At 32.8% G+C, this 13,555-nt stretch overlaps 1 protein-coding gene across 3 annotated transcripts in view; it reads left to right on the top strand.

Annotated features, from left to right (window-relative positions):
- The window catches only part of LOC148282636 (protein FAM107B), a 111,439-nt gene that overhangs the window by 57,648 nt on the left and 40,236 nt on the right, over nucleotides 1–13,555 (top strand). For 2 of the 3 annotated variants that reach the window (XM_088224744.1, XM_088224745.1), the window contains exon 2: nucleotides 11,402–11,462. Coding sequence is in view for 1 of the 3 variants with exons in the window: in XM_088224742.1 (XP_088080868.1) it covers nucleotides 663–674; nucleotides 11,402–11,462 (73 nt within the window). In the remaining 2 variants the exon portion in view is untranslated. Of the gene's footprint in view, nucleotides 1–468; nucleotides 675–11,401; nucleotides 11,463–13,555 lie in introns of those variants that run through there. The other variant, XM_088224742.1, reaches the window with a different exon arrangement.

Below are 13,555 nucleotides of genomic sequence, written 5' to 3' on the forward strand. Positions count from 1 at the left end.
TCGCAACTGGCGAATTGGAATATTGAATATTGTTCCTGTGACGGCGATTTCTACGTTTTTGTGGATTTAGAATTTTTGGTATTTTTATGTGAATGTGTGTGAAACGCTGATAAACCGTCAGGAACCAAATAATAATGCATTTTTTGCTCCGGTATGTTTATTAATACAAAAGTTTTGACCAGATATGTATATTGCATTACGTTAACTGTGGGTTATGAAGGGTAAGAATTTAAATAAATTTCCTAATTTAAAAATTAAACTACGCGAGGTGTATGATTAATATTTAGATTAGGAATATTCCGTGATTCGCGTGATAAAATTGCCTAAATCTTGCATTTCCCAGTTTCCTGTTTAATCACATTAAGCGCTTCATCCTTTTTACGTGGTGGTCTAATTTTAACCGTAGTAATGTTTTACTAGACTGAATAATGTATACAGCATGTTCAGCAATTTCAGCATTTTCCGTTCAGTGTTCCGCGTCCGCTGGCCACGTGCAGTCGGCACTCGGTACTCCGCTCGGTAAGAGTCCCGTAGCGGGCGGCTTTCCTTCCGTCATTCGAAAATTTCCCGCGCAAACTATAGTTGACTTTACGGGAAAAATTTCCGTTTACTTTTCAGAGGCAACTACAAATAATTAATTCAATCGAACTTTGATATCAGCAATGAATTCTATTGTAAGTTTATTTCACGCATTATGATATTTCTCAGACGCAAATGTGGCACATATATTATTTTAAGAAATTGTTCATATAAATCGCTGAGATTTGCATGAATAATTCCAATAAAAAAACTGAAGTTTCTTTTCGATTTTCGTCAAATAATTTAAAAATGTATTTTTATTGAATTATAAAGAAATCATTCGCAATAAGATTTTGTACAAAAAAAATGAGTAGGCAATTTAAACATGAATACATGTTTGCATGTTGTTTTATTTAAAAAAAGAACAGTAAAAGACACATTATAATTTCCTATAATTTGTGTTAAAAACTACATAACTGTAAATATCATATGATGCATGTTTCTATTTGTTTCCTAAACAAAATCATTAGGTTTAACCATAGCTACTATCGAATATTAATAACAACCACTTGTATTTTGTAAGATCTACGCATTGTACGAGTATTTTCGTACTTTATACCAGGATTTTTTAATTTATTTTTTAATATATTTTATTTAGCTTTATGATAAACATAGTCATATATAATATTTACAACACAATATTTACATCTATACTTATTCTAACATTATTTATTACTATTGTACACTTACTATCTTAATTTATAATGTACGCACTGTTTTTTTTCTAACCTAGTATTTTTTACATATAAGCTATTTAAATATATTTACACTTTTTTAATTTTTTATGTTTTCTGGCATTTTTTCAAATAACTTTATTCCCTTGTACGTGAGGCAGTTTTGGGACATTATTGCTTTTGATTTCTTTCTCAATCTTATACTTTTAAATCCTCTTGTTGTATAGTTATAAATGAACTCATTATTTTTTTGTTTGTTTTGGAAATATCTCGAAACTATTCTTTTAATAATTTTGTTAATTTTATCGGCAACATTGAATTTGATTCTTTGATCAATTGGTTTTAGGAAATAAGACAACCTATGTGATTTTATCACACACAAAGCTGGAATGGCACAAAATAAGACAGCAGAGAGACTATCACACCTTTTCTCTTCTGTTCACTGTAATTCATAGTCCAAACGCTCCTATAAACCTTTGTGGATAATTTGAACGCTTATCGGTTCATGGATCAACTTCTCGTTCTTATTTTTAAAGCACTTTCTTAATTTCGATCCACGATTCCTCTTTCTTCTCTTGCTTATATTTTGTCCATGCGACATGACTGTGGAATCATCTCACATCCACTATCAAAGATGTTTCTACAGTAACTCTGTTTAAATCACACCTGAAGAGACCCTTTCTCTTCCATAATCTCTCCTCTTTTTCTCTCTCTTTATTCCCCTTTCCAATTAATAACTATTATCAATATTATAATAATGATTTTTTTTACACATATTGCTAGTTCTTTTTTGTATCTTTTTTTTTCCGCATATGTTTTAAACTAAAATGAAAAAAAAAACACCTTTTTTTAATGGTCGGTCGGAAGAAATTGCCATTTAAAAAAGCCCGCTAATGTGCAAATATGAATGCACAAAAGGTTGAATAAATAAATAAAATATTTAAACTATCGAAACTTTCACATTCACATATAATTTAAATGATGAAAATATTTCGTCCGCTTTGATAACCTTTATGTACACTGTTTTATACTCACGTATATATTATTCATCGAATTTATAAAGTACTCGTTATTAAACCGTTAAAATAATTTCAAAAATAGAATATTTTTATTTAATATATTTATTTTTAGTACTACCTGCAAATGCATGTTTGATCACCTGTTGGATATTAAATGTATAATACTCCTTGGCGTAATTTAAAAATCAGCTTAAAAATGAGATTTTCTAAAAACTGCATTTTGTCATTATAATTTCTTAATATTCTTTACAGATTCGAACCATAAACACAAATGTAATTCTAATTCTTATCTATGTTTCACTTACGTAATTCAATTTTTAATTGGTTTCACATTACTTTATTACCTAGTTACTACACAGTTCGGCTTAATCAACATTTTGTTACATTTTAACATGAATATTATGCACATATTGATAGCCGTTACGTAAACTATCATTGAAAATATTTGGTTTTCAGGACAGGCAATTCAAATTAAAGTTTAATAGTTTTAATCATAGAATCGTCCTTGTGTTATTGGGTTTACTGGAAGTTTAACCAGTTTAATTCTTTAAATCAAATTATTTCAGTGAATTTCAATATTGATAACTCCCCCGGGATTAAAATCCAGCCATGTCTACAAACATTTGGATATTCTCAAACTTCTATCGTTGATTTAACTATCTGTAATTTAAAAATAAGAAGTATTTGACACATGATTGTTTAAGTACCTGTCTTCGATATGCGCATGAAATAAAAAAAATATTTATTAACCTATCTCGTGTACGCCTCGTGGTCAAATGGTCAGCGCGTTTACCTACAATGCGAGAGGTATCAGGTACTAAAATATTTCCAAAATATTCCCAACCATAGTCCCTAAACTTGCACCCGAAGCTGAAGGCTGATTATCTCATATTTAGGGCGGGCTTTAAAAATCGATTCTATAAATAAATAAATTAATTCGTAATTTAAGTAACACAATTTACTTTTTTATTTCATGCCACGGACTCATTCAAATTAAAGTAGGTTTTAAGTTTTATACGAAACGTCAATTCACAGTTTCGCACTTCTGCTGGCAGGGCATTCCATGCCAGGGAGCCTGCGACCGCAAATGCACGTTCGCAAAATTTAGTGCGCTAGTTGCGAGGAGGTATAACAACTTCTCTCGCCGTAGATGTAGCTGATCTAAGCGTGAGACGCCTGTAAGCTAGTTTATCTGGAATGCATAGTTCCCTTTTATATTCCGGAGCAGAGTTGTGCTACGACTTATACATAAGCCAACAGAGTTTGTATTCCACCCTCTGCGGAAAACGTATCCAGTGTGATTCCCGAAGTAGTGGAGTGATATGAATGAACTTGAGATTCCAAAAATAAGTTACAAAAATTAACAAGATACGCTGAGGTTGTATTGTAATGTATGTATTTAGATAATTGTAAAAAAACTTCCTATAATAAAACTAGTTTTCATTGTTTATTTATAAGAGTTTATATGATTTTAATACGAGTACATGAAAAGAAAAATAAAAACATACGATACATAAAGAATAAACATAAAACAATAATACATTCATACTAATTAAAATTGAATGTTGTTTTTACACGAGTTCAAAAAATTTCTTTAGATTAACTTTAAATTTATTTATCGATATATTATTTTTAATAGTTTTTTGTTCATTGGGAAAATTATTATAACTTTTTACACCTTTGTTCTAAATATTTTTTTAAAATATGCTATTATGTCTTCTTGCCCATACTGATCATCGTGGTTTCGGATGTGACAGGGTTTAAAGAACATCCTGTATAATATTTTTTTTAGTCGGCATGAAACGATATTTTCTTTTATTTACTTCACATATGGATGTTTCATTATTCTAGTTTATTTTTTTAATGATCCATCCATATTTTTCTTTGCTGTAATTTTGTTTTGACCTCTTTTATTGCTGTATGTTGTTTGACACCAATATTCGAACAAATCCAATAAAATATTATGGTCTTGATTTGGAGAATGATACACCACTGCATATGCTCCTATTATAAAACTATTTTTAACTTGTGAAACGAGCATCGTGAGTATTGTTTCTCGCAGAACCTAATTTAAAATTACCTTAAAAGAAATTTTACTTTGGATTACGATCATTACGCCTCCTGTATGTATTGTTGGTGTACCAATAGAGTGCCCTGTGGACCATTAATTGTAAAATGGGAATAATTAATAGTATTTAAAGTTATATCGTGTTACAGTAGTTCATAAAAATATTAGATTCATAATGAACTAGAGATAACTTTTCTGAGGATCTTATTAGGAATTGCTTTTGCCATTTCAATTTGCAAATCGAAACGGGATTTCAAGTATGTATTCATTTAGCAGCTCATTATTACAGTGAAATAACTATCAGCCTCGTAGTGTAATCGTTACGGCGTTTGCCTACAATGCGAGAGGTCTCGAGTTCGATTCCCGACATGGTTGATATGAAATATTTATTTAAAAGGGTGTTTTTACGCTGGAATATTTCATAGTCCCTGGACTGGTACCTGAAGCGATTGGTGTATCAATGCAGTGCCCTATGCACCATTGGGTGCGGAAAGGAAATGATGATTATTATAATGAGTTCGAGATTATATTAATTCCTTCCTTTGTTCTTAATCCCGTCTTTTTTTAATATCCCGAAACGTTTTCTATACTACGTGATTTTGGGACTAAAAATTACACTTGTAAACAAATTTATGTTTCCTAGGAGATTCAGCAATTTTTAGCAGGACGCGCTGATACCAAGTGCTTTGGAGTAGCTCTTGTAGTTCAGGGGGTTTCAGGGTACATCCTGGTAGAGGGCTTCACACACTTCGCCCCTCCGCTCTGCGAAGATAGCACTTCAATTATTAGGGAGCTTGCTTACAGACGTACGTACACCGTACGCGTCACAATCAACTCGTGAAATTGAAGCGAGAATTATAAGTCAGCCTTCAGGAAACAAATTAACTCGTGTAACTAATACTTTTGCCTCGGGGTGTACAATAATAAAGCTTTCAAAAACGTGTCCTAATTACCCATGTCAACTCTTGCAACAATACGTATATCCATGTCTCATGTTTATTTCCACTGGGATATACCGGATTAGATAAACAAATCTACAAATAAACAATAATTTAAATTCAGCGTGTATTAGTAAAAAAAAGTACGTACTTGCAATACGAAAAAAAATCTAATAAAAATAAGTGCGTGACATTAAAAATATTCTTAGCAGTCAAGTAAATTAAAATAATAAGTATTTATCTATAATTTTTCGAATTTATCTATGATTTTTCTTTGAATTTATCTTTTTTCTTTCATTTAGTTTCATCTTTCGAAAAAACTTTTTTTTACGCTTGGTTTTATGGTATGATCACGCCCAATGATTTTACATTGAATCGTTGATTATTCTGTTACTAACATTTACTGTAAATAAATTAATATGTTATGAAATTGTAATTGTTAAGTTTAGGTGGAATAAATACATAAAGAAATAAGTATGTTTGTAGTCGGGAATTCGTTTTTTGTGTTACTTAATAACCGAATGAATGTTTGGACGTAATTTAATTTATTGTAGTGCTTTACAAGGCATTGTAATTATTTAATAAATATGCACTTGTTTCTTTCATCATTAGAATTATGAGTATTATAAAATGTATTTCGAAGGTCGTTGTTGCGTGTAAATCTCATGTTGAAATGTGTTGTACAAAGGCTTTCTCCGAGCACAGGAATCAGCTCTTAGTGGTGTGTCCATCAGCCGTCAAATCCACCGGCGTGGCTTAAATTGCCAATACTATTTGGAAAAAACCTCCCTTGTATGCAGAAAGCTTTTACACGGCGAACTTTCTAGGCCAGCACTTCCGATGTATAGCCTTAATCCAATCACTTTCCAGAGAGCTTAATCAAAATTTACAAACACAGCTTATCCCTGGCTAAAAGTTCAGAGTTCACTTCGTGACCTAAAGCTTAGAAGACGCAAGGCACGATTGTATAGATGTAGGCTGTATAAAACTTTATAGACTTTAAATATTTAATAGTTTTGTTATCACAATATTCATATTTATATATACACTAGCAGGTAACAGTCGGCTGTCGCCGACTGTTACGTGCTAGGATATTCGGACTTTCGGGCTTTAGTTGATTAATTAGAATCTCGGGCACTGTGAAATTTTACCCATTGGGGAAATGAAATTAACAGACAAACAAAAACGTTATGCTGCATCTGATGTTTTACATCTCCACAAAATAAAGGAAAAGCTAGACTTTACCCTCTAACACAACTTGGTTGCCATTTTCTAATAGTGAGTTATTTATGGCCTTTAAAATTGAAATATTTGTGTTAATCATAAGAACATAATTTTTTATTTTGAAAATAAATAATAAAAAGAATAATCAGAATAATGCAACTAAAACCACACAAAATTTACATGTATAATATATTAAATTTTTTTTTTTTTCTCAAAATGATAAGCTTTGCCCTGGGCATGTTTATAGCTCTTAAAACCTTCAATCTGATCTGTAGAAAAAAAGTTAGGAGCGTAAATGTTTTATTCGTTGACCTACCAAGGCTGTATTCGACGAGATTGCAAGTATTTAAAATTGGGGGGATGTTATTTTTTTGTATTTAAAAAAAGTTTGTATTTAAATGTTAACAAACAAAATTCGTTTTTTTATTGATCCCAATCAGATTATTTCCTTAAATTCATTATTATTTCTACCCATTTATTTCTTTTACTGAATTTTTGGTAATGGTAAAATAATATTAACTGACTAATACATTTTAAAAATCGTATACCTACATAATGTTCACCCCTAGAAGAGCAGAGTTTGACATTTGCAAATATTTGTAAATGAATTATTTAAAGTTTTGGAATTCAATCACAAACGAGTATTTAGGTGCATACTTAGCAATGAAAAGTTACACCATCTTTTTAACGTTTATTCGAACGGTTTATACACGCTTTCACGACACAATCAGGCATTTGGTTTCGAATTAAATTTTATACTCACGTCAAAACTTTGCTGGCGGTTAAAGAACGACTAAATACGCGTTGGACATGACTGAGCGTTTGGGCACGAGTGTCATAATTTTAGAGAGCTCAAGGTGCGTCTATGTTTATTAATAGGTCGATGGTTTTATTAAAGAACACCGAATCTATTTCTATGATTATGTAAAAGCTTGAAGTAGAGAAGTTATGAATGTTGAAAAAAAGTTATGCAGTAAAGCTTTATAAGTATACTCAATGATGTTTAATCTTAAGAGGAAACGTGGTCTGACTTTTCTTCTTACAAACGTATTCTCGTATTTTCTCCCTGGATTATGGCACTAGTGTACTGATTTTTTAAAACGCTATAGTTATTTACCATTGGCGTGTTACTGTGTTACTATGTTCTCTTTTTTGATAAAATGTTTATCATAGGAACTGGAACTATCCAAAAGCCCGTAAAAACGCCCAGTTTTAACTGCTGTCTTCGGGCGTACCGATACATAAAATTTCAATCCAATACTCTATTGAAAAAAAAAACAAAATTAGTTCAGTTTTGAGGTGCGGGAAACGGGACAACGGACAACGTAACGGCAGTGCCAGAAAAACAATTTTCAAATACCTATTTATCAAAATTTCCAGTCACGTAAATTCTCATAATTTATGCATTCCGAAACACAAAAATAATAATTTAAATGCACATATTTAATTTGAACTGAATACAATAATTGATATCGAATTTTCGATTGTGTTCATTTAATCTATATACGAGTATGTACAAAGCATTACCGGGTTCAGCTCGTGGTATATAAATCTATGCAGTGTCTCGTATCAGTCTCCTGCAATGGTCTCGTCCCTTAGACAAAATCCAAATTTATTTACTTCTCCTGAAAATTTGATCTACAATATTGATAATCCGCAAAATATACACAATAGAAGATTAAATATAATAAATTACGTTGAAGCGTGTAATGTGATTTACCTTCTTCGTAATACTAATGAAAGCTCCCAACGAAAATACTTTATTACCACCTGAATATCACATTTGAATATATAAATATATTCTAATGATTGCATTTATAACAAAATTATTGATTATCTTATTGTGTACAAAATATTACTATTTTACAATTTTAATATATTATAATTTCCTTGTGTTAACCTAATATTGACCGATTGGCTTAAATCTCACGGCATCCACTGAAAACTCGTCCTTCACCTCGAATTATAGAGCACGCACTACGCCCGGAAAGTAATTGGCCTTTTTTAACGTTTACAAAGTACAAATGACCATGGGTCAACTGTTTTAGCGAATGTTTTTTTTAAAAAGGAATTACCCGCTAGGCTTCTATTTAAGAGACTTGTCTGCAGGTGGGAAGGAGAAGATGTGAAAGGAAGTTACGAACAATACACCACACACCCAGACCAATTGAAAAAAAAAATGGATTTCCCTTGGATTTCCCTCTAGCAACTTGCAAATTAACAGCTATCATCTTATATTCTAGCCGGAATCGAACCCGCGGTGCCAGTTTCACAATTAGCTGTATAGTGTAACCAACTGCGCCACGACGCCTATCATGTTCATTATAACCATGACTATTTTTACTCATAAATGAGGAAGTTCAGTGGTTTAAATTTTTTTATTAATTTATTGTCCACTCATTTTCATGAAAACATAAAACTGTTTTGGAAAGAGGTGAAAAAGACAAAGAACTCCTCCGAAAGTGGAAACATTAAAGCGATAAAATCAAAAGATGGCCGAATGCTAACGAATGACGAAGGAGTGAAAGAGAGATGGATGGAATACTTTATGGAAGTATACGAAAGTACTGAAAGTGTCCCTGAGCAACAGCTTGGTTGTGCAGAGGAAGATACGAGTGATAATAGGTCATGTGAGATAAGCATGGTAGAAATAAAGAGTGCGCTGAAAAGTATGAAAAACGGAAAATCCGTTGGGTATGATAAGGTTGCTGTGGAATATCTGAAGAGTGGTGGCCAGATCGTGGGTACATGGCTGCACAGACTTTTTAATCTCTGCCTAAAGGAAGGACATACGCCGTTGGATTGGAGGAGGGCAGTTGTCATGCCTTTATATAAGGGAAAGGGATCTCGTGCGGAATGTGGAAACTATAGGGCCATCAGTCTTCTGAGTTCTGTCGGTAAACTGTATGGGAAAATTATAATCGAGAAAGTAAGAAAGATGACGAAAGACAAAGTGTGGGACGTGCAAGGAGCCTTTATGAGTGGACGTGGATGCACGGATCAAATTTTTGCGCTGCGAATGCTAACGGAGAAGTTTTTGGCAAAAAGTCAAAAACTATTCTGCGCATTTGTCGATTTGCAAAAAGCGTATGATAAAGTAGATAGAATGAAATTGTGGGGCGTGTTGGAAAAGTATGGAGTAAACAATAAACTTATACGTGCAGTATCGTCTCTCTATGAGGAGAGTTTAGCGTGTATAAGAGTTAATGGGGGATTTACATCTTGGTTTGCGATCTCAAAAGGCGTGAAACAGGGATGTGTAATGTCACCATGGTTGTTTAATCTATACATGGACAACTGTATGAAAGAGATAGAATGTATGGGTATTGGAGCAAAAATGGATAATTTTTCAGTAAGCTGCTTGTTGTATGCTGACGATGCAGTTCTGTTAGCAAGCAGCAAGGCTGATTTACAGCAAATAGTCTCTAGAATGTATGATGTATGTCTGGAGAGCGAATTGGCGATGAACGAAGGTAAGTCAAAAGTGATGGTATTTGAAAGGGATAGTGAGGTTACTGACTGCATAATAAATGTAAACAACGAATGTCTCGAGCAAGTAGAAGAATTTGTGTACCTGGGAAGCATGTTTTCAAGAGATGGAAGAGTAGAAAAAGATGTTGAAAGAAGAGTGAATGCGGGCAACAAAATGAACGGAGCACTAAGCACAGTAATTTCTAATAAAAATATGTCAATCGAAGCTAAACTGGCAGTGCACAACGGAGTTTTAGTCCCAACACTTATGTATGGAAGTGAAACATGGAACTGGCAGAGGAAGGATGAAAGCCGAGTGAACGCGGTTGAAATGCGATCTCTTAGACGAATGTGTGGGAAATCAATGTATGACAGGGTTACGAATGATGAAATCAGGCGAGAGTGTAAATCTGAGACAAGTATAATTGATAAGATTAAGAAAGGGTCTCTGAGATGGTTTGGTCACGTAGAACGAATGGACGACGAGAGAATGGTAAAACAAGTATATATGGCAAAAATGAACGGCAACGTTAGACGAGGACGACCAAGGAAGACGTGGCATGATCAGATAAACCAAAATCTTAAGTCTGGTCATGTCAAAAGCAGACAGAACCGAAGGGCATGTATGACAAGATGTATGAATGTGGAAGAGGCTAGGAGTGTATGCCAGGATAGACGTGTGTGGCGGTCCATTCTCTCTGCCTACCCCTACGGGGAAATGGCGTGATGGTAGTAGTAGTAGTAGTAGTATTTATTTATTTTTGCACCACAACAGGCCAGGAGACACATCAAAAAACACCCAGGCTTAAGAAAAATCACATTTTAATTTTTGTGTTCTCACCGGAAAACGAACCCGGAACCTTCCGTGTGTGAGTCAAGCGTCTTGACCACTACACCACGGATGCTTTATTAAGCATCTTAAGATTAGTCTATTGACTATCAAACTAAACCAATACAATAAATAAAATAAAAGTATGTATCGTATTATCAGAGTTATGATTTCAAAATTACTCCACCACAAGTTCTCTACGGTGTTGTTCTGATTGGTGGGTTGGCTTCCCGTCAACCGGAAATGTATCACAATTGTATCACAATGTCATTGGTTGATGTTGGAGAACTAGTAATGTCGTTCGAAGAAGTTTATTTTATTATTTCTTTCATACATTTTCGGAAATTACGCCTTACAATTAAATGTTCTAATTTTTACAGCGCGTAAAAAAACATTTTTACATCCAATTTCCCGTTGCACTGAACTTTCTCATTGGAATAATAATAATAATAATAATGCTAACTAGATGTTTTTGGTAATATATTTTTCTGGATTATGTTTAGTCTGCCTAATTGGGTATGACCTGTTGTAAGCCAGAGATTTTTATGCGTAGAGCAAAATAAACTAATGAATTTTAATTTAGTAATTTTCTTTTGCAGAATCCAGCGGATGATATATTTGCGCGAGCTCTGAAAGAACGCCTTGGACTTAAATCGGACGGTAAGTGAAACTTATAAAGAATTAAACTGTAGTTTGAATAATTAGAGTCGGGTTGTGATGGTGCCAGCATTGCGGACTCAAAATCAGAGGTCCGTGGTTCGTTTTCCGCGCTACCACAACCAAATTTACATTTTCTTGCACCGCTATTGACGACTAGTTGAAGGCGGCCCCAAAATCACAATAATACTGTTTTAGAATTGAACATCAATATTTAATTTGAAAGAACTTGATGGTTTACAACTTTAACAAATATAGGTATGAGTAAATAATCTGGCATATCATTGTTTTATAACAAAAACTAGATTTAAAACCGTTTGAAGAAAATTTATATTTCTATTTCATTCTTAAAAACAATTCAATTAAACATAAATGTAGTACTATGTTGAAAGTACTTGATACAATAAAATTATTTATAATGAAACCAATTTTCTTGAGCAAACGAAAAGGGAATTTTAAATCGAAGAGGAAACGTTTTGTTTAATGTTACGTAGTCTTCATAGAAAGATCTGTAACGCGCAGTTAAAATATTATACCTGTAGATAGGGAGCATCGTACATAATTTTCTCTCTGAGTATCTGATTCAGAAATCAAAGGTCATGATAAAAAAAGAATATCATGTTTCTTTTCACATTTAAATAATTTTATATAAATATTTTCAGACTATTTCTTATTTCGATTCAGTGATTTTTCCAATGAGGAAAAATGGCTGGTGTGTTTAATAAATAGACAAAATAAAAATAACAAAGTAATATTCCTTCGTAATCAAAAGTGCGTCTGTCTTTTAAAAATTTTCATTGTATTTTTAAACACAATTATGTACCTATATGTATTAGAAAAAATATTTCCCGGCGATGCATTTCTTTGATAACATTTCATGACGTGGCAATTTAAGGCTGTAGTCTGGTAAAACGAACGCAAAATTAGGAAATCATACGATTTTGCCATTTTAAAACTAATGTTTTTTTAATCGCGCAAGAATAAAAAAAAACGTAAATTAGATAAAAACAATATTTTTTAAGGGTATTTCTTTTAAAAAATATGCTTAAAAATTTTATGTTACTAAAATATAATTACTTTTAGACCGGCAGATTACGCCATTTCAAATTTAGACTGAACTTAGGTGTCTGGGATCTCAATAAACCGAAAACGATAAGGGCAGGTCTGAAGGTAATAAAAACGTAAAAAAGCTGTTTTTATTATTGCGCGATTAAAAAATAAACATTTGTTTTAAAATGGCCAAATCGTATGATTTCTTAATTTTGCGTTCGTTTTACCAGACTACAGCCTTAAGAAAGACTTTTATTGTATGCCCGTAGGACGACGATGGGTATTAAAAAACAACAATCTTTATCATTTTCATCTATGATTTAAATTTACGTTTTACGTATATTTATTATTTCACTCATAATTGAAAAACTCGTAAGCCAGATGCCACGTATTTCACCAACTTTTTCACATTTTTGATGAATAGTAATTTAATTCCTCGAGAATAGTATGGGACAAAAGGACTGAAACGTGAGCCTTTATCTCAGAGTATACAGAAAAGGTTCTATTGTACGTAGGCCCGAGTGGGTAGACACATTCTTACCTTACTTTCTTCGTAGTATACCTTGGAATATATTTTTTGAGACTGAAATGAATTTTTCACTACAAGGTAAGGATATTAATTTTACCCCAGGTCACTAAGTGGTCTTGAAATACTACTCAAGGGTAGAGTCTTAACATTAAACTAAATATATTCAGATGAAGATGTTTCAGTACCTATTTATATAATACTACACTAAATTATGTAAATACTTTAGTATATAATAATAACATATTACAACAGAGATGAAGAACATTTAAGAGAAGGTAATATAGAAGTCTAGGCATCCACAGGGCTTATGACCTGTCAATGGCTGGTTTAAGTGGCCACTTTACTCACTGTGTAACATTCACCATCCTGCTCATATTTGAACATCTATTTTCCTTCAATTCTTTCATCTGCTGACGTTTGTGAAGTTAAAGAGCTGAAACCTTTATTTATGCGGGTGAGATTCGCCTAATTGAATTATTTCACCTACATACTAGGCAACGCCTGAAAATGTTTTTTT

This window comes from Micrasema longulum, unplaced genomic scaffold, assembly GCF_059751315.1.
Source record: "Micrasema longulum isolate JH-2025_06_02 unplaced genomic scaffold, ASM5975131v1 h1tg000307l, whole genome shotgun sequence".
In the NCBI taxonomy this organism is placed as follows: Eukaryota; Metazoa; Arthropoda; class Insecta; order Trichoptera; family Brachycentridae; genus Micrasema; species Micrasema longulum.